Source organism: Taudactylus pleione, unplaced genomic scaffold (assembly GCF_031769625.1).
Source record: "Taudactylus pleione unplaced genomic scaffold, aTauple2 ptg000225l, whole genome shotgun sequence".
Taxonomy (NCBI): domain Eukaryota; kingdom Metazoa; phylum Chordata; class Amphibia; order Anura; family Myobatrachidae; genus Taudactylus; species Taudactylus pleione.
The window spans coordinates 12,716,811-12,741,908 of record NW_028284627.1 but is presented as its reverse complement, the minus strand read 5'-3'; the positions used below and the strand labels follow the sequence as shown (position 1 = coordinate 12,741,908).

The 25,098-nt window shown below is 42.2% G+C and overlaps 1 protein-coding gene across 3 annotated transcripts in view; it reads right to left on the bottom strand.

Moving 5' to 3' along the window:
• Window positions 1-1,367: 1,367 nt before the first annotated feature.
• EBF1 (EBF transcription factor 1) overlaps window positions 1,368-25,098 on the bottom strand; it is a 363,744-nt gene continuing 340,013 nt past the window's right edge. For 2 of the 3 annotated variants that reach the window (XM_088478940.1, XM_088478941.1), the window contains exons 12-17: window positions 15,752-15,817; window positions 14,915-15,092; window positions 13,486-13,665; window positions 13,185-13,379; window positions 11,872-11,940; window positions 1,368-3,107 (exon numbers count right to left, since the gene is read on the bottom strand). In XM_088478940.1, coding sequence (XP_088335066.1) covers window positions 11,873-11,940; window positions 13,185-13,379; window positions 13,486-13,665; window positions 14,915-15,092; window positions 15,752-15,817 — 687 coding nt within the window. In that variant the 3' untranslated portion in view covers window positions 1,368-3,107; window position 11,872. The remainder of the gene's footprint in view (window positions 3,108-11,871; window positions 11,941-13,184; window positions 13,380-13,485; window positions 13,666-14,914; window positions 15,093-15,751; window positions 15,818-25,098) is intronic. The other variant, XM_088478942.1, reaches the window with a different exon arrangement.

Sequence of the window (25,098 nt, the reverse complement as noted above, 5' to 3'; positions counted from 1 at the left end):
ATAAATTTAGTCGCAATTTCGCATAAAAACAGACGGCTGTGAAATCGGAACCCCATAGGCCCTGATTCAGAGACGGACGCAATGCACATCTATTCGCAGAACTGGTGATTGTTTGGTAATGTGCACGCTGCAACGCGCAGCGATTGCATTGTGATTACTCTCGTAAACAGGAACCACCTGCAAAGTGAGTGACAGGTAGTCAGCGTTTGGAGGTGGTACGTGGGGGTGGTTAGAAAATTGCAGGCGTGTCTGACCATGTAAACGCCGTTTCGTGGGCGTTTCCTAAATTAGCCATTGCATTCTCCTGTGCAGCATAAGACCTCTCTGTGGGGGCGATTCAATTCAATGCAAATTGAATAGCGTTGGGAGCGAGCTCCCGGAGCTATTCAATTCAGTGCGCTGTGTGGTTGGAGAATGCCGGTTATCGTGCCTTAACAAGGGTGTTAAGGCTCGTTAACCGGCATTCTCTGACCAAAGTGCCAGGTGCGCAGCTGTTAGCGCCGTGCTAAGCAGAAACACAGCTGTGTGCCCGGCACTTTGGTCGGATTTCTCCTCGGATCTCCAGGGGGGTGCGAGAAAAAATCCTTAGCGCGCCCAAACAGCGCACTGAATTGAATTGCCCCGTGTGTCAGGAGAGGTGCAGTGTTTGTGGTTGGTCACACTTGCCTTCCATGCTGCGTGACTCCCTGATGTGCATCGACAGTACCGATGTTTACACTCCTTGTACATTATCGGACAGATATAAGAAAACAGCAGTGGGCGTCTCCTATGCTTGGGTATGCTTTGGAAGGCATTAGCATATTGTTGCAGCTGCAATTGCATTACCGTAAATCTCTGAACCAGGCCCATAGTCTGCTTTACATATATGGCTGCATGCTAGTTAGACTTGCATTTTGCTGATGCTCTAAGAGTGAGATGGATTAAATTCATGTGTTTTGGGGGAGGGGACATGGCCAGCAGCTAGAATTGGAACACTGACATTGTACAGCTTCTGCCGGACTTTATGGGGTGTACTCAATCAGCGGCGATGTGCGGTAGTAATGTGTGGCTGCAGGCTGTGCAAATGATTACTAATTACGTTAGCCCTGCACTGAAGATATTCCCACGCTCCTCTATGGGGTGTGATGGAAAATCTGTGATGTTTGCTGAAAAGTAAAGTTGAATATTTGTTTTACGCAAAACTGAATGCACCATGCCAGCTATAGCATTGATATTACAACCGTACAGCACATTCTTACATCAGAATATATAAATGAGGAATAAAATAAAAAAAAATAAAAAAGAAAAGGGCCAATTCAATTCAGGTGTCAATAAAGAAATTAAAATTTGTTTTAACATAACGGTGAAAAAAAAAAGGACAAATAAAAAAAAAGAAAAAAATGTTTTATCGTTCAGCTTAATAAACAATAGAAATGAAAAAACAGTCGGCACTTTTTCACATTGTAACATACACAATAAAATAAATTGGGTACAGGGCTGTACAAATTCCAGAGATAAATACATTATTTATATGGATATTTTACAAATTCCCCTTAAAAATAATATAATAAAAACAAGATATCATCTTAAAAAAAGAAAAAAATCACATCCCTTTCTTTTGTGAGGTGTGAGGCAGTGTCACAATTTTTTTTTTTTTTAACCTTCATTTTGTGTTGGCAGAATCTAAACTCAGAAAGATGACTTTTCCTATATAAATAGGACTCTAACTTTGGCAAAAAATTTTTTTTTTAAAAAAGCTAACAAAATTAATCACAAATTAGCATACATTATTCATAACTCGACACAGAGCACAATAGCGAAAATAAGGAAGGGGACATGGAAAACAAACATCCACTGATTCTCCTCTACACATTTTTGATCATTCAGCAGAGGTGGTTCATTGCTAATCTACAGCCCAACTCTTTGATTATTCAAATTGTGCTTTCTCTACCAAAGCTACGTAGCTGTGACTGTGTTGGTCATTATACCGAAACAAGACGAAAACAAAAACTATTGGCTAATGTACTTTAGTGAATTGCACTTGAATTGAAATGGAGTAGGTAGGAGGTGGTGACAAATTGTGATCGAGAAATAGAACTTCTGGGTAATCTAATAATAATTGCTATGTAGGCACCTGGCGAGGTTCCCATGATATGTGGTAGAACTTGAAATTCTCCCCTCTGCTGTGAGAGCCCGAGGTAGATGCCTGATCTCCACCTCATAGGCTGTTCGTAATGAACAATGAAATTAGGTTAGGACATGAGGGTGTGAAGTTTGAGGAGCAAATCTTCTTGCTAATACACCACAAGGTACTATCACTATTTATCTAAACTCCTCCCAGAAGACCGTATAAAAATGGGTCACAGCCAGTAAATGACAAAATGGACGGCGACTGAGGCAATGAATTGCAAAATGAAGAGGACATGATGGATAAAAGGTTCACACTGTGTCAGGAGAGTCAAACGGTGACCCACGCTGTGGTGCTCAATATCATTGTGTACAAGCTACAATCATTTCAGGCTGAAGATGCCTAGCTCTAGACCTAAAAACAGATCTCTCTCTCTCAATCACCAGCATCAACATTTCAAAATAATTACAAAACACATAGCAAAAAGTGGACTATACTTCACAGCCCTAAAATGGTCTTCTTATAAAGATTCCTTGCCCCCTACGGTGCTGTCCATTGAAGATTCCTTTCACAAGATCAACCACATGGATATCTGGAAGCTCTTGGTGCTCATCTGTCCATGGACGTTGGTTGGGTATTTCAAGCACACAATAATGGTGATTAAAAGTTCAAGGCTCTTTCTCATTCTTCAGCCATCTTGCTATGTCCCCCATCCACCCCACCCCCCTCACTTAGCAATGCAAAGATCCATGACAGCAACCTGGGTGACATTTCTTACGATCACAAAGTCTTTATTCTTGTGTATGTTCTGCTATTGTCTAAATCTGCAGTTTTATGGTTCCTCTATAGAGAGGCCTGAGTTAAAAGTTGCTCTCGGTCAAAGAGAGTGTCAGAGAGAAGTTCTTCTCAAAAGTTAGAGTTTAATATCTCTAGCGATGATCCCCCAGGTGAGATCCTCTTTGTTTTTTTCACATGGGAGGTACAATCATGCCGGAGATTGCTGGAGAGAAACAGAGAGAGGTGTATTAATACTAATGCAACACAAAAAAGCTGCAGTATATAATGCTGATACTATATAGTGCCACATCTAAGCTCTGTAACACACAGTTAGCACAAGACTCATTTGCCACCTGATCTTAATGTTGGAAAGAATCTAGCTGGTAATAATTGCCAATTTCACTACTACATAGCTGCAGGAAGGGTTTTGTATAAGTTATCTTAAAATTACATGGTTCGCATTTGCTGTGTTTATCTGGTATCTCTTTGTTTTTGAAAAGAAAGTGACTTATTGGTCTGCTTAAAAGAGAACTCCAAAATTTGATATAAGTAATGCATTCCCCTCTGCCAAATGGTAACCGTAGGAGTGCTCTGTGTCCTGACAGCTCCAGAGGATCCACCAGCCATCAAGACATTCACAGTCTACATCAACAGCATTACACCTAGGCTATAATGTTAGCAATTCTTTACAGATCACAAAATGCATTTGTATTAGAGTGATATACAGTACAGGGAAGAGGTGGTGGGATGATAGCTTCATGCTGACAACAGATGACACAATCATGGTTGCAGAGATGGACATGAATAAGCTAAATGTGGGAAGATTTATCTGAACACCACAATGGCAACAGTCGATATTGGGCAATATGACAAACAACCCGATAATGATCCTATTGAAAATAGGTGTAAGATCAGCTTCTGAGTGGGATGCAGTAAGGATAGAAGTGACCCAGTAGCCTGAGCCCCAACCGGACAGATCTCATTTGATTAGGCAATCAGCATTTATGGCCAATACAATGCCACCTTTCCTGTAAGTTTCCTCTCTTGTGAATGGGAGCAGCTTTAATGCATTTAGTAAATGGATAAATTATGTGTACTAGTTAAATGCACCATTTTGAAGATAATTTAAATGGGAAGGAACCATCCAGAACACTGACATGGAGTACAATTAATAAAACATAAACAATCATAATTACATGTTATAATAAATACAGACAGGTATATGTTCTTTAATGGAAATCACAATATTATCTTATAAATTGTGACTATATTGAACAGACCAATTGAATCAGACTATTATTAGTATCACCACAATCTCTAATACTAGGAGGACACATAAGGGACCTCGATGAATAAAATATTACTTAGGATATCCTTAAGGCATCACAACTTAATCTAGTAGACCAAGGGGTAAATTTGCTAAGTAAGAAGTTTAAAACACTAATAATAGTCAAACTAAAACACAATGGGCTGCAATGAAAGAGAAGGATCACGTGGATCCGTGCCTCCGCGCTCACTAATGATATAATAGGGTAGTTACTAGTGCTGCTGATCCCTATATATAGATTCCCCAAATCTACAAACACAATAAGAACGAGGGAACATAAAAGTGAGCCACCTTTATGTAAGTGGGGATCACGCTCTGCTGAGGACTATATGTGAGAGAACCCCAGTAATGTATAAAGGACCCAAATTATGTTTGAAACCATGCTAACTGCAAAGAATAGGGCAAGTACAATGTGAAGTTCAAGACACTCCCATGAAATATGAACAATTAATGATTCCAAAGACCAGTGTAAGTAAAATAAACTCTAATTTAATTGGAAAAAGTACTGTTAATGATTACTAAATGGGTAGACCTAGAGGGTACAAATATTGCATGTGCAATATAAACTAGATGGGTGTAAGAGCAGGTAACAGAAGGGGGGGAAGGTTGGGAAAGGAGTAATGGGGTATGTAGCTGGGGGAATGGTCCTGAACAAGTCAGTGACGTGGATAAATGGATGCAGAGGGAGGGCGTCCCACACCCGCTGCACTGTCTGTACTGGTGTTCAGGGTCAATGGGGACAGAACCTGGGGGAGGGGTAAATAGTCAATGTCCGCAAAGTCTTGGTGAGGCCTCACCTTGTCTTCTTCTTTTAGTCTCCGTTCCTGGTCACTTCTTCTGGCGGTCTTCGGGGGGGCACAGTGGGGGGGCACAGTGGAGGTTAATGCTGTGTCACCACACATCATTAACCTCCACTGTGCCCCCCCCGCTTGCCACAAGTCTCCTCCCCGGGAGAGTTGAGCGTGCGGGAGTCCGAGATCTCGCGAGATCGCGGGACCGGATGAGATTTCGACACCAGCACACTGCAGAGACCCAGCCAGCGGTCTGCTGAATCGTGGTCTGGACATCGGCAGCGGCCGGAGTGGCCGAAGACCGCCGGAAGAAGCGACCATGAACGGAGACTAAAAGAAGAAGACAAGGTGAGGCCTCACCAAGACTTTGCGGACATTGACTATTTACCCCTCCCCCAGGTTCTGTCCCCATTGACTCTGAACACCAGTACAGGCAGTGCAGCGGGTGTGGGATGCCCTCCCTCTGCATCCATTTATCCACGTCACTGACTTGTTCAGGACCATTCCCCCAGCTACACACCCCATTACTCCTTCCCCCCCTCCCCCCCTTCTGTTACCTGCTCTTACACCCATCTAATTTATATTGCACATGCAATATTTCTACCCTCTAAGTCTACCCATTTAGTAATCATTAACAGTACATTTTCCAATTAAATTAGAGTTTATTTTACTTACACTGGTCTTTGGAATCATTAATTGTTCATATTTCAAGGGAGTGTCTTAAACTTCACATGGTACTTGCCCTATTCTTTGCTGTTAGCATGGTTTCAAACATAATTTGGGTACTTTATACATTACTGGGGTTCTCTCACATATAGTCCACAGCAGAGCGCGATCCCCACTTACATAAAGGTGGCTCACTTTTATGTTCCCTTGTTCTTAAAACACAATGGGGTCTATTTACTAAGCAGTGTTAGGAGACAGAGTGAAACGTGATAAGGTGCCAGCCAATCAGCTCCCAACTGCCATCTCACAGGCTGTGTTTGAAAAATGACAGTTGGTAGCTGATTGGTTGGCACCTTATCACTTTTCACTCTGTCTCCTAACAATGCTTAGTAAATAGACCCCAATGTCTCTTGCTTTGAATATTGGCAATGAAGCCACTGCTTAGTAAATTTACCCCCAAATCCTACATTCACACTTGCACACTATCCACACCCACTCCCTAGAGTCTATTTGGAAAGTGAACAGGTAGTTGTTATGATGACATTACAATAATTAGGCTATACAATTATGTACATTGCTTTGTTTGTATAACTTTTATAATTAGTTTTAGCGAAAGACCTGTTATCCATATAAAGGGTTACATTTGCTAAAGGTCAATTTTAACCAATTAAATTAACCAATTAAATTTCGATCTAAATCAATCAACATCGATGTTGTATTTCAGAGACTAAAACACACATTTACTAAGACTTAAAAATTGATATTAAAAAAATTGTGTTAGTAAATGTGTGAATTAACCCCTGAAACACAACATTGATGTTGACCGATTTAGATTGATTTTAATTGATTAAAATCGACCTTTTGTACATTTACCCCAATAGCTGAATGTGTTGAATAAAAGTATCTTGTGTAATCCTTTCATCAATTATACAGTAAGCATCTTACTTTTTATGCTACTAAAGTTCCTGTTGATCTGTCTCCTCTTGTTTGTCTTGTTTCTATGCAGTGCCGGTGACATACAGTCTTGGTCACACCTTAGCAGTCTATTGTGTCTCTAGTAGATTTAGGCCGGTGTATCCAATTAGCCCCAATACATTTTCGGTGGTGAAAAATGGGGATTTCGTCCGAAAACACATAGGATCCGTGATAAGTTCACGGACATATACGTGTTTTTGCCATCGTGGTGAAGAAAACAAAGCACTTTTCAGGAATTATTTTTCGGAACGTCAGGTCCCTAAAAAAAATCACCAATAAGTGGTGGCGTCAGGCCGGACTTCGGGGCTTATTGGATAGCCCCCAGGGGATCCATTAGCAGAGGTAATTTACCGCTGCTAATTGGATACCAATCTAAGTTGTGATATTTAAGATATGAAAAGTGCATTAAAAACAATTATTATTTATTAAGCACTTAATACAAATATATGATCTGAAGGGGTTATCCATGTTTGGACAACCCCTTCTATATAAAACATGCACTTTTCTTACACCCTTTCTATCCGAAACATCAGCTGTTCCATAGAATCCTATGGAAGAGCCATGAATGGACGGCTATGCGCTTGTTTTGTCAATTCCCCTGGCTTAATTGGGGCAGTGACCCTACTTGCTGTACAGGAGGGGTACATGTATTATTAAAAAGTACCTTTAAGTTTCAGGGTTTCTTCTTCACTAATAATAATAATAATAATAATAATAATAATAATAAAAGGTATGGCAAGTATCTTTTTATAAGAAAGTAAAGTGAGAAAGGTACTAAACATATGCATAAATTATAAATCTTTTTAGATGTTACAGCATGGCTTTCAAGTTAGAATGAATAGTTAGGATTATATTCATTCTTATACTGAAAATGATTTCTAACTTTGAAAGTGAATCTCCAACTGTAGCATTGTGACATTATGTGATTGGTCGAGCGATGATATCTAAAAAATAAATTTTACCAGCTTTTATGTAATAAACTATAAATTAAATTTACAAGATTATATGATGTCTAGCTTTGTTGAAACTATGGGCCTCGCTGCTGGCAAGTGCTCGCTCTGAATCAGGGCAGGGAATTATTTATTTATTTTTTCTGCAGGCCGCTTGCTAAGCTGTGGGTGACCACCCACAGCTTTTGCGAGCGGCCTGGAGATGGTCGCGATTATCGCGACCATCGGGCTTGCGAGGAGACCCTGTGGTAGGGTCTCAGCTCTCGCAAGCCCGAGTGGACTTCCTGCACTAATAGAACAGGAAGTCCACTACTGACATCACTAGTGATGTCAGTAGGGCCGCCCACAAATGCCAGGCGTTCCTTTGGGAGCGCCTGCATTTGCTTAACCAGCCCCCCTACCTGCCTACAAAACGGGGCGAGCTATCAATCAACATCGACAGCCGCCCCGTCTTGTAGCGAGCCCCAGAGCGACAGAACTTCAGTCGCTCGCTGGGGCTCGCACATGCGCACATCGGACGCGGCACATGCGCAGGGGGCAAACATCAACCCGCTTGCGAGCGCTGTGCGCTTGTGAGCGGGTCTGAATCAGGCCCTATGTATTCTCTTAATTTACCAACCATAATGGTCCAGGTGTCTCCAACTGTTTTACAGACAACAATTTCAAGATGTGTTCTTCACTATATCTTTCACAATACACGCATATCCATGTCGTTATCATTTTCAACATACAGTATTACTGACTTACTCATTACATCTATGGAAGTCAAAATAAATTGAAACTCTAATATGATTATTTGCTCTCTAGCGAATAATGGGCCTGATTCAGCAAATACAATAGCGATTACGCACGCAGTTCAACTACAATAGTATGCTAATCCATTGCGATCGCCATGAAGCTGCAGCACTACACAAGGATGTCCACTTTACTTAGCACACATCCGTAATGTTTAGCAGGACTGCAAAACCATCAGTACAATCGAGTACCATCGCAACCTCACGCAGACACTTGCACAAGCCCTGACCTTACTCAGAAATTGCTAACTGCAGCGCACACACGTAGGGCATCGCAGTGGATAATTTATGCATGCACCTGTAACGCAGTTGAAATGCAGTGACACGTCTGCGTTCGCCCGACCACCCCTTCCCCATTACCACCCACAAATGGCACTTCCTGTCAATCATTCTGCGATGGGTCTGCGCAGTCACTGTAATCACAGTCCCGATCGCAGTGGCTAGTTTCCGCACAGCGCTGCGTACGCATGCGCATCAATCGTCCGGTTGCGTGCTTATTCAGTGTTTCTTGCTGAATCAGGCCCAATATTCCTTCTAATTGACGTGTTTATATAAACGTGAAGTCTCCTGATCTTATTAGTTATAACGATTAGTTCAGATAATTGTTATGACATGGGTTTACTTAAAGGGCAAACGTGTAACCTTTTCTGGGTTGTACAAAGTGTAGTCACAGATGTGTCCTAATACAATATTGCTGCAGTCAGGCGCCCCAGGTCCTGTGCAACTCTGCTTGTGCCGAATGTCTTTTTTGACCGAAATGCATCCTAGACACAATGCGATGTGGTTAAAGCACACCAGGAGACTGCACTGATTCATTTGATATGTGACACTTGTACATCTGTGTGATACTGATCTCAATCTGTATATGGAGTGCTACGATGTAGCTGCCGCAGATTTTTTCAAGTCAAGTTCCGTTGTGCTTTACACACAGACACACACAGATATACACGTTTTATACAGAGACACACACAGATATACACGTGTCACATAGCAAATTAATCTGTGCATTCTTGTGGTGCGTTTTGGTTGCATTGCGGCTAAGACCCCTTTTTGGGCAAAAAAAAGACGCCTGGCACTAGCAGTCACACAGGGCCTGGTGGCTCAGGAGTGAATCCAGCACCACCCTATTCCAGGACACATAAATGAGCCAGGGCTATTGTGCAAATTATTATTTTCACAGGAAATACATCATTTTCAAAGTGTTCACTATTTTTTCTTTAACTAGGGGCCAGGAAATTGCAAATTTAACTGGGGGATTATGGTACATGTGCTGCCCAAAGCCAAGGTAATTTTATATTCACACTAAAATACAATGCTGTGTGATATACTGTAATCACATATTAAACATTACAATGCAGTACATGTTGTGGCAGTATCACCAGAGATGGCGCTGGTGAGCAGCAGATTCTGTGTGGGGCAGGGGAGATCCACCCACACAGACTAGAAAGGCATTGCGGGAAGATGCCTAATGGCTGCCGAGTGAACTCAGTCCAGGGAGGACTGAGGCAGACCAGTCAGACAGAGCTCACTGTGCTAGCAAGCCAGTGAGGACCAGGGGCCTGAGCCTAGACCTGTGAGATACAGGGAAGGCTATCCAACTCTGGGACTGAGCTATGGTACCTGCAAGGAAGCAGGCCAGCCTGTGAGAAGCGGCAGCCAACAATCTAAGGAAACTATACCAGGCCAGGAGGCCAGTCTCCAGTCCTACATGTGGCAGGAAGAACCACCAATCTCAGAGACTGTGAGAGACTTTCATGTAGAGTAGCTGCTTCTGTAGAGAGGGTTCAAGAAGTGAGTTAGTGCCCTAAGAGAGGGCTAGGTTTGTTTATTATTTTTCTGTTTCCTGATTTCACATGCCGGAAGTAAAGCACCACTTATGTTTATTTAACTGGAATGCTACATGTGGACTCTAATTCTGCACCTGACCCCAGTCTACCGAGCTAATTAACCCCAAGTATCACAATGTATAGAGTTTCAATAAAGTTTATTTAGTTTCAGTAAAAATCTACATGTGTCTCTCTGAAGCAGAATTGGCAAACTGGAAATATGTGACAAAAGTGTATTTAAGCAAAAGAGTTACAGGGGTATATTTACTAAAGTGCGGGTTTTTAGAAATGGATTTGTTGCCCATAGCAACCAATCAGATGCTAGCTTTATCTTCTATAAACCTGCACTTTAGTAAATATACCCCACAGAGTCTATATGTATGGACAAATGCCTAATGTTCATTAAGTGACTCTAAAGTTTTGGAAAAGGTTAAAATGGGCATCTTTGTTTAGAGTCTAAACAAAGATGCCCATTTTAACCTTTTCCATGTCAGGAGGCATTCAATATGTTATTCTAGCTACAGTAGCTGGCATAATATATTGTCTATGATGACTAAAGCACTGAATGCATAAAAATAATAGGTTAATGGATATGTATGTAATGCTGTAGTTCTAGATCTATGAAGAAGTTAGGACAAAATCCCCAGTGCTAATCAATATAGTCCAGCCTCATTGGTTCTAAATGTTCCTTTACGGTCTTGATAGACCAATGAAGGAGATGTACACACTGGTGGATGATGTAGGATTTGCCTAGAAGAGAACAGGCGTGTGGCACCCTCATCCTGCACATTTGTAGCCCCATAGACTAAGGGAAGGTGGATATGAATGGAAGTACTAGGTATATAGTATATACACAACCACCAGGGTGACATCAAGCTTTATTGACAGCGATGCCCAAAATAATGTGATAAAAAAGAGGAGCTGATAGATTCACCTCAAATGAACCTCTAACTCCCAAAGCTGTAACTTTCTGATATGGATCTTTAAAGTTAAACCCGTTGTTCAGTGTCACCCTGACAATCCGCTGCAGCACTGTGAAATAAAGTGTTGCCACCCCACTACATTACAGACAGCTGTGTCCCCTGTCCTGATGGGAACTGATACAGGCCAAAATAAAACTGAGAATGCAGTCATTTTATTTATTGTGACATTGCTGTATGTGTATGTCTCAACTAATCACCACTGTGCATTTTACAAGCAAGGCTGCCCAATTATCAGTCACTCTGTGCCTGCTGTGCTAGAGAAGCTGCTCTTTCTTCCTGCAGCAGAGGAGTGACAGAGAACATGGTGAACATGGTGCATAGACCTAGTGCACCCTGAGAAGTGCTTGTGCTGAGTTTGATAGTTACGCCTCAACAGGTATTTAATGTTTACTATTCAGCTCTGAAATACACTGATATACAATAGCGGCTTTATTTACACTGTACAGAAGATCACTGCACTGTCTCAATGCTTATTTGTAATATAATTTAGGGTGTTAACTTTGGTCCCACAGCATAATGCTCTGTGCACACAGTTTATAATAGGCGATGTAGATCTTAGCGGGCCAGGTCCAAAGGAGGTATAAGTAAAAATACATGTCTTATCTCTAATCAACAGACACGGACAGAACACAGAAACACGACAGGAGCAGAAAATGGGAAGAATTGGTCACATACTTCAGGAGAAGGCCAAGCCCTGCAGAGAGCCTGAACTGAGGAACTTGCCAGTGTCCACAAATGACTGGTCTGATAAGGGAAGACAAAAGGGCAAATTAGTCACCTGGGAAAATGGCATTCTGACGCACCCTCTGATACGGGTGTGTGCACACTACATTTCTCTCTTTGCTCCTAGGCTGCTGCTGATTGGCTGTTTGGCATCATGACTAGCCTTGTTTTAGTGTATTACCTACATATAACCTGTCACTTCTATTATCACATGGTACAATTTGCATATGTTGCGGGCTGTTTACTAACATACAGCAACCCATCAACAATCAGCTTTGATCAATCTAGCAAGCTAGGCAATGAAAGCCAATGTCTCATTGGCTGCAGTCACTAAGGAGTCACATGTTGTTAGTAAACCAGCCCCAGTGAAAATGAATATTCATCTATTTACACCTGTTTGATCCTAGGGTCCCACATTACAATGTGGCATCGCTGTAGACTATACAAGTTTGTCACTTTGCCTATAGCACCAGTTCTGGGGTTCATAGATATATATTAGAGAGCTTGAACATGGGTCACTGAATTTTTATTAATCAGCTTCAGTCAAAAGTAGTGATTGGTACTATTACTAAAATAGTGATTGTTAGAATATGTTATATTGATGTTGGTTTCATGTTAAAAATAGCCACAAAACCAGAGCAAAACAGAGACAATAAATATATTAATATCTATCTTTTCACAGATTTGAGATGTGATTCTCCAATTTTGCATAGTAAAATAATTTAGCTGGTAATATGGATGCATTTTTAAGCTTACCCCTCGATTAAACACTCTTTAGAGGTTGCCAATCTGCCATTTTATGGGCATGAAAATGCAGCCTAGCAATTATAACTAGAGGCTATGTTCTGCATGCTCAGGGCCGTCAGAGAACCGGCCAAGCCCAACTGTGAATACTGGGGCCCCCTGCTGAAGCTGTACCCTGCAGAAGGAGTCATGGCCACATCATGTTGGGGGCGTGGTAATGCCTCCCTGACAGGCCCGGTCCATCTGGGATACATTTTATACCCACCCCCCTCTTCTTTGCGTCCCTGCTCATGCCTCAATGATCTCACTTGTTCCAAGTGATTTTATAGGCTGCATTCCCATAATATTGGTTCAGCCGACAATATGGCTGCCTTCACTGTGTGTTGCCAATGGATACAGTATAAGGGGTAACAAATTCTATTGTCTGAATTTTCAGGGACATCCCACGTGAAGCCTTCAGTTTTGCTGTTTGGTGGAAATAAGTGACTGGTGAGAGCATCTGTGCATAGGTCTACTCTCACCTTGTAGGCTGGTGCCATTGGAACTGGTGCAGTTGGGAGGTGGAGACGCCTGTGGTCTGACCACTGGGGCAAAGGCGCTCTTTTGTTTGACGGCTGACACCATGTTGGCTGGAGAGAAGGAGAAGATACCAGAGGAACTGCTACAGCTGGATGGGAGGCTGGTGGATGAAGCCATTGTGGGACTAGATGGAACAACTACAAGACAAGACGATGATAAGAGTCAATATGCAGATTCGGTGATCCTTTACTGCACGTCATAGTTTGGCACCTTTTCTCCAGAAAGCAAGATACAAGCACTTACTGGCGTAGGGTGAGTTGGCAGCTGAGCCGTTGAGGAAGCTGGGTGATCCGGCAAGATTGGACATGGCCGTGTTTCCGTAGCCATTCATGCTGGTGGTGACGGAACTGTAGTTGGTCTGCTGGGGGGTGGTGCTGGGCGCATAGCTGTGGGGGGACACGCTGCTTGTATTGCGAGAGAAACCTGAGGAATAACAGCAGAAAATCAGATGTTTTAACAGGAGATTCCAGTAATTGTGTTTATTATATATGTCAATAACTTCCTCCAGGCATATTTCAATTCATTTATTGTTAAGAGGGATAGTCAATGTTGCTTCTATGGCTGATGTACAATTAAATATCTGTGGGTTTCAGTGAGACCAGGCCCCAGATTTGAAATGACCATGTTAGAATACATCATATTTTTTTGTCTTTATGTGTAAACATGTTGAGGGTTATTAAATGTTCAGACATGCAAATCTGCTCTAAGACCATATCATCCTATCAGACATTTGCTTTCAATGTCTAACTTTATTCTGTCAAAAGTAAGCAAAAAAAACAGACTGAGGGGTCTATTTACTAAGCAGTGTTAGGAGAAGTGAAAAGTGAAGAGTGAAAAGTGATAAGGTGCCAGCCAATCAGCTCCTAACTGCCATTTCGCAAACACAGCCTGTGAGATGGCAGTTAGGAGCTGATTGGCTGGCACCTTATCACTTTTCACTCTTCACTTGTCCTAACACTCCTTAGTAAATAGACCCCTGACAGATATTGGACTTAGACATCCTTTCTCTACAATGCTCCTTGTCCACAGGCTACAATGACTGTGCTAAACAAGACATCTGAAAAGGAATAAGAATTTTGCACACAGTAACAGCTGACTAAATACATAGCTTCAGTCTCGTCATTGCTCTTTCCATGTTACTATAAGTGTATAAAGAGGACTGAGGGACACATAGGGCCGACCAGTGATGACCGCCATGGGTGGGCCTTCCACCCGTGAGTTGGTAAGGCTAGCTAAATGTAGCAAATAAGTAAAATTATATATATATATATATTTTTATATATATATATATATATATATATATATATATATATTGTGTTTTAGTATAAACATTATCAACTATTTAGTATAAAAGCAAAAATAATTTTGCAGCTGAGGGATCCTTTATAAAATGTGGATGTGTGCTTTGTTTCTGTCATTTACTTTTATATGTTACTTTTATTTATTTAGAGAAACTTTGACATCTGTCATTTTGCTGCGGTTAAGTCTACTGTTTTGGAATGGTCACTTCAGATTTACGGGGTGTCCACTGGTCCAGACTTCGACTAGACTTATGCAAGGGTGGAATTTTAAGACAAGAACTGTTGTAAACTCATCAATTGGGAAATAATACAGTTCAGTGAATTTGCATATGCGGTGTTATGAAATTCAATATGCTTTTAGTCCATCTTACCCTGGTTGGCTACTTGAGACGACTCTGACACATTTACTGCCAGTTGCCCACTGAAGGAGTTGACGCCCATCATGCTGGGATGTACGGAGGAATTGGCGAGAGTGGAAAGTTGGCTGTGGTTCCTTGGAACGTTGTACAGAGCTTCAGCGATATCAGCAGCCCTCTTCAGTATAATTTCCTGTTCAACAAGGCACCATGGGAAGAAAGTAAGTAAAATAAATAGTGAACACACATCAATGTGCTTTAAAGCATAGAGGTTCTCCACACACTGTGGAAGCAGCCATTTTGTAAGCAGAAATATTTGTGTAAATACAGGCTTTCAATTCCCTAGGAACCAGTAATATCACTGAGACATGAGGCTATGGTAGGTCACAAAATGGCTGCCCTCACTGTGTTTAGGAGATTGGTACATTTTAAATTATGAATTAAGGGAGATTATTAAAATGTATATTGCTCTCCCACAATATTATGTATTTTTATTAAACAACAAATGACTTTCATTATGGAAATAATTAAATATGGTAATTGTTATTGCTGGCAAAGCAGGAACATCGCCAGTGGTAACCTACTTACTATATAAGGCATAGCAGAACAAAACTTATCGCTCTTTGCTCGTTAAAAACAAAAAAAAGCAAAGACAGACACTTAAATGTATGATAAAAAATGGGGTGGGATAAGGAATAGGGACTGTCTATTATAGTAAGTTCAGGACTTTATTAAAAGCAGTCTCTGGGAATAATACAATCACACAAATATGCATTGTCAGATATAGGCATGTTATAATTTACAATTACAGGCATTTTGCACATTGACAAATGAGTTGATTTGACTGCTTACCTGATTGTTGTGGGGCATTCCATACAGAGCTTCTACAAGGTCTGCGGCTCTTTTCAGAATGACCTCCTACAGGAAAACAGCGGCAGACATAAATATACTATCAATATGAATGATGTATGAGTTGTTACACGTTTACAGTATGCAATAAATTTATGCTGCACGTATCTTTATATATACACGGTGCTCATAATATACACACCACAAAACGCAACTGCGCAGGGGGAGGTTCAATCACACACAAAATACACATATTTATGTACCATGCTATGGGGGACATTTCTCAAATCTTGAAGAGAGATAAAGTACCAACCAATCAGTTTCTGTCATTTTTCTAGCACAGCCTGTAAAATTATAGTTAGGAGCTGATTGGTTGGTACTTTGGACCTGATTCAGTAGCATACGCAATTGCGATTACCTACGGATCGCAGTTGCTAAAATATGCTAATACCTGCCAAAACAAAGCCGACATAAAGACACCCACTGCCTCTTTCTCATATCCGTCCAACGTCGCTCTTCTGCTTAAACATCGGTACCATCGACACACATAGCAAAAGTACGTAGCATTTACACAAGCCTGACCAGCCGCAGACACTGCAAGTCTCCTCGCACGCAGGGAGCTCTCATGCTGCATAGGCAATCGCAGTAGTTATTTAGGTGCGCCCATGAAACAGCGTTCAAACAGACGCGCCTGCGTTCTTCCGACAGCCTGTCACTCATTTTGCGATGGATTCCTCTGTGCGTCCGTGATCGTGATGCGATCGCTCTGCACTCGCAGTGTGGCTTATACACATGTGCGATGGCAAACAATTCGATCTGTGTCCGTAATCGCACTTGTGTATGCTAATGAAACAAGCCCTTTATCTCTCTCCAAGACTTGAAACATCACCCCAGGGGCATCTTAAGAGAGGAGGGGGCCCGTGTGCATTCTCCGTGCAGGGCCCCCTCCTCTCTCCACGGCGGCTGGCCGGCCACCGCAGAAGCAGTAGACTCTGGGCACTAGAGTGTGCCCGGAGTATACTGCACATGCGCAGAACGTCTGATAAATGGCCACGGTGGCCATTTTCCGGTGTTCTGTACAGCGCTGACACCCGACGCGGGACCACGGACAGGTGAGTTTTAAATATTATGGGTGCAGGGTGTGCGGTGCGGGGCCCTCCTGGGCCCGGGGGCCCCACACACCTTGCACCCATTATAGATACGCCCCTGCATCACTATGAGGCCTAATGTACTGTATGCAGCAATTTATAGAGCCAATTGTTTATATTAATGTCACTGCCCTGGCATAGGGTGTAAAAACTGTGCAGATCTTTTGTTGTCATATCACATAAAAAAAAAGAAAGAAAAACAGATTACATAGAACCTGTTGACTAATGGGCCCCAGGATGCTTGTGCTTGCAGTTTAACAACATATAGAGATATTCCTATTGCTAAAATCTGACCTGGAAGCCCCTGTCCCTCCTCCTAACAGACATCAAGGGGAAAGAGATGGAGCCAATGCATGAAGCCACTGCCAGTTCTGAATGGAAAATTCCCCTGATATTAAAGTTATTAAAAAAAAAGTTTAACGAGACTGGGAAAAAAGTCACTGACGGCCCTTCCCCAAAAAAGCAAATTGGTGTTATTCATTCCCCAGCAGTTTCTCATCAGAAAATTGAGATCTAATTGCATTCATTTTGCTGTCACCATAAACCTCTTTCAGACTCTCAGATGACACGCTTTTAGATACATATTAGCATTTCTTCAATTTAAAATTCTGCACCGTATGAAGATGAATTGCCTAGCGAGCTAGGGCAACCAGCCTGGGAGAGGCCCCGGTGTTTTTTTTGTTTACTTTTAACTGTTGCCCACATTTAACTCCTTGTTGGTTGCTTATCATGTAATCACTCAGTCAAAAAGCCCAGATACCATCTGCCCCCTCCTCACGTCCAGCACACCTATATGGGACCACCTCACATTGTCTGCTTCAGAGGTCATCAAGGAGCAGGAATCTATCCGCTTAACTTTTCAAAGAACATCAAAGTAAATCAAAGTTTGCTGGTGGGCTGAGAAAATAGAAACACAACATATTGGCAGCGTCCCCTTCCCCGTTTATCCGCGATTTGCGACATTACTCTCCCATAGTGCCCACTTTGCTAAGAAGAGAGCAGTATGCGGGAGGGCCGTCTACTCTTCTGGGGTGACACCCTGCAAATTCGGAAGCCTCCTGCACCTAGCTAATAACCTGTCTTTTCACATGTCATTGTATGCAAAAAAAATGGATGTGTTAAGTAATATAAAGTTAAAGGTTGTGCTCCTCTCTGGCTGATTTCTGACAGCTACAAAATATCTTATTTAGACAGAACCATTATAAAGGTGAATGTGGCACTGGGCTTATGGATAGCACAGACGGTGTAATGGTTAGCGTTACTGCCTCACAGCACTGAGGTCATGGGTTCAATTCCCACCACGGCCCTACCTGTGTGGAGTTTGTATATTCTCCCTGTGCTTGCGTGGGTTTCCTCCGGGTGCTCCGGTTTCCTCCCACACTCCAAAAATATACTGCTAGGTTAATTGGCTCCCAACACAAATTAACCCTAGTGTGTATGTATGTGTACATGTGATAGGGAACATAGATTGTAAGCTCCATTGGGGCAGGGACTGATGTGAATGGCCAAATATTCTCTGTAAAGCGCTGTGGAATATGTGTGCCTGTGCGCTATATAAATAACTGATAATAAATAAAAAATAAATAAATATGCTGAACAATGTCACTGATGTAAAGTTTGTAAGTCTCTTTGATCAATGGTTACTAGGGATAGTATCATATAGATGCCATGACCTCTCACTAATTGAATGTGTTGTGATTTTATTTAATTTTGTAAACACATTTGTATTTTGCTAGAAGAGGCACAATGTGTGGTACATACCACTCTCTAGTCTGAATGAGAAGCAAAGGGACAGAGTACATCAATCTGATCATACAGCATCTGTTCTATGTTACAAACATTCTACACCAAATTAATATTAACTTAATTCATTTTAAAAGATATTTCCACTCACAAAGCACATGTTTAGTCCCCCCCAGTTCTGGTCTATTCACCTCTAACCAGCATTGTCAACAGTCTTCTTTCAAAGTCAGCAACAGGGGGATGATTGGGCACAGAAAGCCCTGCGGTAGTTTCCAACAAGCTGAGCTACAGCACCCTACTTGTGTGAAAGAAGACTCAATGCAGCACAGGTCGGGTTGAAGTTCCTTGGATTGCTGGGAGCCCTGGAATGGCCCATAGACCAGGTTATTCAGCATGCGGCTCTCTAGCTGTTGTGGAACTACACATCCCAGCAGCCCTGCCACAGTTTTAGCATGCTGTATTAGCAAAAATGAGGCAGGGCATACTGGGATATGTAGTTCCATGACAACTGGAGGGCATGTTGAATACCCCTGCCATAGACAAATTGCTGTTCCACCTAATTTTAATTACAGATGTTGAACACTAGATTTTTTTAGGGGAAATAATTGTTTTGATCATAAATAGAAGACTTAATTGAGAGAGTTAAAACCGGAGAAGATGGACAGGAACATGAAGTAGTTTTGTAAAGTTAACCAGCAACGCCTGGCTTGCAGCCCTGGAGTATAGTGACCAGAAAATTACAGTCTTCCCGTGTCACCGCACTCCCAGTTAGGGAAGGGGCCCGAGGCGCGTTTGTGTTCGGGAACTAATATATTGCCTTTCAATCAGAGGAGAGAGGCGAGGAACACACAGGCAAAACATGCCGAGTGGGTCACAAAAGCAATAAAGATTTTTACAGAGCTGTCCAAGGTGCTAAATTCTCTCAATAATGGGATTGGCACTCTAGAGTTAACCTCTCATTTACTGCTAGAGCGAAAGCCCGGCTATAATGTCATTGCATGTTTACCTTGAAATGTATATTTTATGACATTATGTTAGTGGATTGAAAGGGCATTGCTGCGGGGGCAATTTCTAAGCTGAGGCATGTTTAAAAGCGAGTTGTAATATTTATTGTGTTTTGCGTTCTGTGAAAGGATGAAGGATGGAATTGTGTTTGCTGACCTTACAATTACCAAAGGTGATTTCCCTACCAAGCTATTTACTCAGTACGGTGCTAGGAGGGACACAAGACCCATTACAGTTTATTTAATGCCCCTCTGAGTTCTAGAAAACGCACTGAATACATTATTGCCGAATAACACTATGCTGGGAAGGGCCGCCTGTTCGGTCCAAAGCTGAGATGGTTAATGGCTGCATTTTATTTGCACTGCTTTTCAGGAACGTGAGAACGGATAAATATGACGGATCTTATAACATATGCTCTCTCCCCCGCCCAGCAGGCAGCAGCAGTAATAAATACAATGCTTTCTTTCCAACCTTCTTTCCATCAGCTCACAGAATACAATATACACAGCTGTTTTGCATCACAACTAGAAGAGGCATTATGAAACTCTGAATCACACAGTTAAATGGACGTGTGGTTGTGAATTCTGGTAGCTTAGCCGTAGCCAGGAGTTGTGTGCTGAATCAATAAATACATAGGATCAAGGCGTAGGTAGACACCCAATCTATAGGATCATATGAACTCGTTGGGGTGGGGGGGGTGGGATTTCCTGTATGATAAATAAAGTGCCTGAGCTGCAGTGCTCTTGGTGCAGGTATAGATTTGCCATCAGAATGTGCAGCCCTAGCAGAGGGTGTTGTATAACCACGGTATCGCAATGTCAGATCGTAAAACTGTAATCATAGATATTGTGCAAGTCTAGCCATAAAATTACCTCCCCAGAGTGCAGTGCTTAAGAGGGAGGCGCTCAATCAGATCCTGAGGTTATTCCTGGGTATACACAGCATTTTGTGAATGCAAAGCAGCTTTCTTGATCTCACCTATTTACACCCTGCTGAGTACTGTAAGCTTTGCCTGGGTCTTATATATTACTGTGTTTTAGGATGGACTGAGAAAATTGCATATTGTGTTGTTGATAATGATGAGAAATAGGCTATAGTCTATAGGATTCAACTTTTTGTATATCCCAAACATTTCCGCTATAGACCAGCATATGTAGGCCCAGGTCCTCTGTTTGGTGCTCTACTGTATATATAGATGATGAGTACAGACAGTCACTAACTCCAAGAGACATAGTTGTACATATAGGCTGAGCTGTATTTACCATGCTGGCAAACCTGTACCTATGCATTGTACTCTATGCAGAGAAAATAGGAGGCGTTACGAGTATTATAATTACATGTGTAATAACGTGCACCTGTGACATTTCCGCTCAGTGAAAATAAGTGTAAGGTAGATCTGACCTGTGCGCTGCCAGAGTGACTATAGCGCAGGTAAAAAGTTCATTTATTGCATCTGTCTTAAAGAAAAATAATTTTCTACACATTCAAAAATATATGTTAAGTGAAACAAATGCATATGCAAATGTGACCTGGAAAATAAATATATTGCTCCAATATTCAGCTGAAAAACATACATTGTTGTGGGTTCACTTTAATACGCGGTTGGGTCACGTTTCCGGATAACTTACAATGAAACCTAAAACCAGAGTTAAATGCTGAAATATATTTAGATTATGGGCCTTATTTATTACTAAATGTTACGAATAGATTTTAGGAACTCTGGGTTAAAGAAAGTTATACGATCTGCCACACAATAGCAGAGGCTCAGCTTTTATTTTTAGAAAGGGGTTCTAGTCTTCCTACAATGCCCGAAGGCTGCAAAGGAATCTAATTGTGGAAGCTCTGGCATACTCATTTTATAGTTACCTCCCTTCGGGAGATTGTTGATGGGGAGGTCCCAGAGCAACTGCGGGGGGGCATGCCGCCATGAATCACATCACCCCTGCCAAGAATCACTGCATTTTACAGTAGGAGGTGCGGCCACAATGAGGCGAGACAGAAAATCGAGTCAACATGGCCTGCAGAATGCAGGACGATTGGATCCCGAACATTCCAGAAGAGTGTGATTTCAATAGAATACATTACAAAAATTCAATTAACTGCAAAACAGAATTATAATCTAAAGCTGCATACACACGGTACTATCTGTACCACCAACGACTTGAAAGATATCTTTTAGTGAGTCATCCTGCCACATCTCTGAATAGGCAAAGTTGACGATATCATCCAAGTTGGTCTGCATGCATGGACAATGAAAGATATAGTTATCATTCATAGGGGAACGCGCATCATTGGTCGATCGTTCACTGCATAAAAATGAACGATAGGAATGATTTATCGTTGAACGATATTGTTGTCGTTCATATCGTTCAGGAAAATCGTCCCATATGTATGCAGCATAAGACACCTTTTTATGAACTTAAGGTGCATACACACTAGACGATATGCTCCCTGAGCGATATTGTCTACTGTTTCCATGGCAGGGTGTGCTCAATGTCGTTCATGACATTGAGCACACCCGCTGAACGAAATCATTAACGATATCATTCAGTGACGGGCTCTCTCCCCCATTCCCCAACACGCAGCAACCTGACAATATTGTCAAGTTGGCCTGATGAACGATAAAGACGAACGACCAGCGGGAACGCGCATCGTTCGTCGTTATTGTTCATCGTTTTGGTGAAAAAAATGAACGATAAAGTGAATGACTGAACGATAACGATATCGTTATCATTCAGCCCTCCACTTTAAGTCGCCCAGTGTGTACGCTCCTTTACAATGGAGTGATATTAGTGCAAGTACATAAATTCACCACTGGGGGCATCTGTTACCCAGTTGAATGCTACACTGATGCCCACTTGCCCATTGTAATCTCACACTGTGTCGCATGGGGACACTTATGGGGAGATGTATCAAGTCTTCTAAAGAGGACAGGTAGAGGTGTTTCCCATAGCAGCCAATCAGCTTCTAGATATCATTTTATAGCATATACTATATAAATGATAGCTAAAATCTGATTGCTATGGGTAACATCTCCACTTGTCCTCTTTAGAGTTTGATACATCTCCCCCAAAGGGAGATACATATCGAACACTTATACTGAAGATTAATAAGTAACCCAATAAATCTGATTTGCACAAGAACAAGGCAATGCTTTGAGATGAATGATTTTCCGTGTGATACTATCAAGTTCCGATTTCTGTCCTATTCCCCGAGCTGCTCCCTTCTATCCCTGCTGCTCAATTACTGTCCCGCCTGCAATAATAGACTTGTAAGAGCTGTTCCTTCGATCGGCTGGCCTATGCACAGCTGCCTGGGACAGATGACTTTACAATGATGGATCACACAGCATAACCACGGTGCTGAGCTCCCAGCCCCAGGGAGAGACACTAATGAGCCAAAGCTCAGCTTCTAGCCAAGGAAAGGGATCAGCAGCTAAACTGAGCCCCTGAGGTGTTTGTCTCCAAAGACTCCTTCACAACATGAGCAGGTGGGCACGCAGCGACGTCCCTCACTCAGTTATCTTATGTAAAACTGTCTGTCCAATAAGTGTGGAACTTCCTGGCAAATGGCAACCGAGCCCTTTCAAAGGAAAGCTATAGAGCGTTCTCCGGTCTATGTGGCTTGCTTATAGATATATCTGCCTTCTTGTACTGTAGGAGCATCTAAGGGAGACATGTAAGAAATACTGGGGTGCAAGAAAAAGATGGTATCACTTGTAATAAGTAAATACCAGCGCTGATTTTCTGTACTGTAATAGAAAAGGGACAGGACACCTCTTGTCATTGCATCACATTTGTCCCCTTATGACTCTATAAGAGACAGAAAGGGTTTAATACTACTATGCCATCGCTTCCTGATACAAAGCTTTTCTCACTAGCTGCAGCAAACGTGGTGTTATTACACGATAGGAACGTTATTGGACATATGCAATATGTGTAGAGCTTTGCAGTACTGTTAGTAACTGATAAATGCTTTGGTCTGGTTGCAGAATTGAAGGTAATGTGGCTGGAACTGCTCCTGCATTGCGTGCATGGGACTAAATGCGTATACTGTACTCGCTCGTATGCATTGTTGTACGCATCTTTGCGAGCGGTCCACCCATGTTCGTACACTTGGGTTTCATTGCCAACATCGTTATCGGTGCGCACTGGCACCAGCCCTAAAATAGGAGCCAGAAATCAGTCTGGAAACAGGTGTATTTATGCTTTCGGACAACTCATCATTGCCTGTAATTCTCTCAGCACACCCTCTCTGATCTGTGCCTGGGAGAACGCCCCTTTACAGCCTAGTCACATCCCTTGTCGCACATTGAGATGCATATGACTCCGCGTCACCCGTACTTGTGTCTAGGATATTACATTATTGTTTAATGGTGCATAGTTTTGTATAGTTGTTATATTACACCTCCTGTAAAGATATTACTTTGTCTTCTTTACCTCGTTTACAAGCTATTGTCTTTGTCCACGACACTAATTCTCTCAAATCCCTCCTGTCAATCTTATTCATGTGTGACACTCCTCTCACAATACAGCAGCTTGCGGCCAACATTGCTCGGTGTCAGATTGTCTGATGCGTATGTCTAGCATGTGTGTTCCCATGAATTAGACACCACTAGGATGAATATATTATTGAGGTCAGAATGCCTCTACTTAGAGTGAAAACGCCGTACTATTCCCAACATCTATTACAGCAGTTCGTCTCCCATGCGTTCACTGTGTCTATCAGATGATCTGGGCTTTGCAGCTTTTCATCCCGCAAATCAAAACTAGAATAAGAATATCTACTATGACATCATAGGTTTGATTCAGAGGTGGACGCAGAAGCGCTTCAGCTGCGTCTATTGGCAGTCGACTATCTGCGACTTTATACAAATGTTGCTACAAAGCCCTTACACGGAGTAATACCAAATGGTGCGTCCTTAGTAACTACCATCGGAACTTACGCCAGCCCTATGGCTGGCACAGTTTCTCCGTCCGAGGATGGCCTCCTATGTGAGCGGTGGCGCGTCTGTGTACACAATCGCTTTCACCAACCCCTCACCGACCCTCTCCGTGCATGCGCTAAGACACCACCCCAGAACGTCCACTATATTTTCAATACCCTTCTCCTGGCACGCACATGGAATAAGAGAAGTCTCTGCATGGACACAATCGGGATCCGGTGGGACTCAGACACATGCGCTGTAGCAAAATAATGTCTCTCCTACAACTGACATCGGCATTGCAAACAACTCTGAACTTTAGTACATCGTACACTACACACTTACAGTATATATGTATGTATATATGACACAAAATGTAAGAGATAACTGAACAAGCTAATGTGTATTTCCCAGGTCTGGCATCTGCTCATTTCCGTGAGCTGGGCACACTAATTCCTGGCAAGCAGGGAGGAGACGCGCCAGCAACTAAATGGCTGATTTACTAAATTGCAATGAGTTGAGCCCTCAAC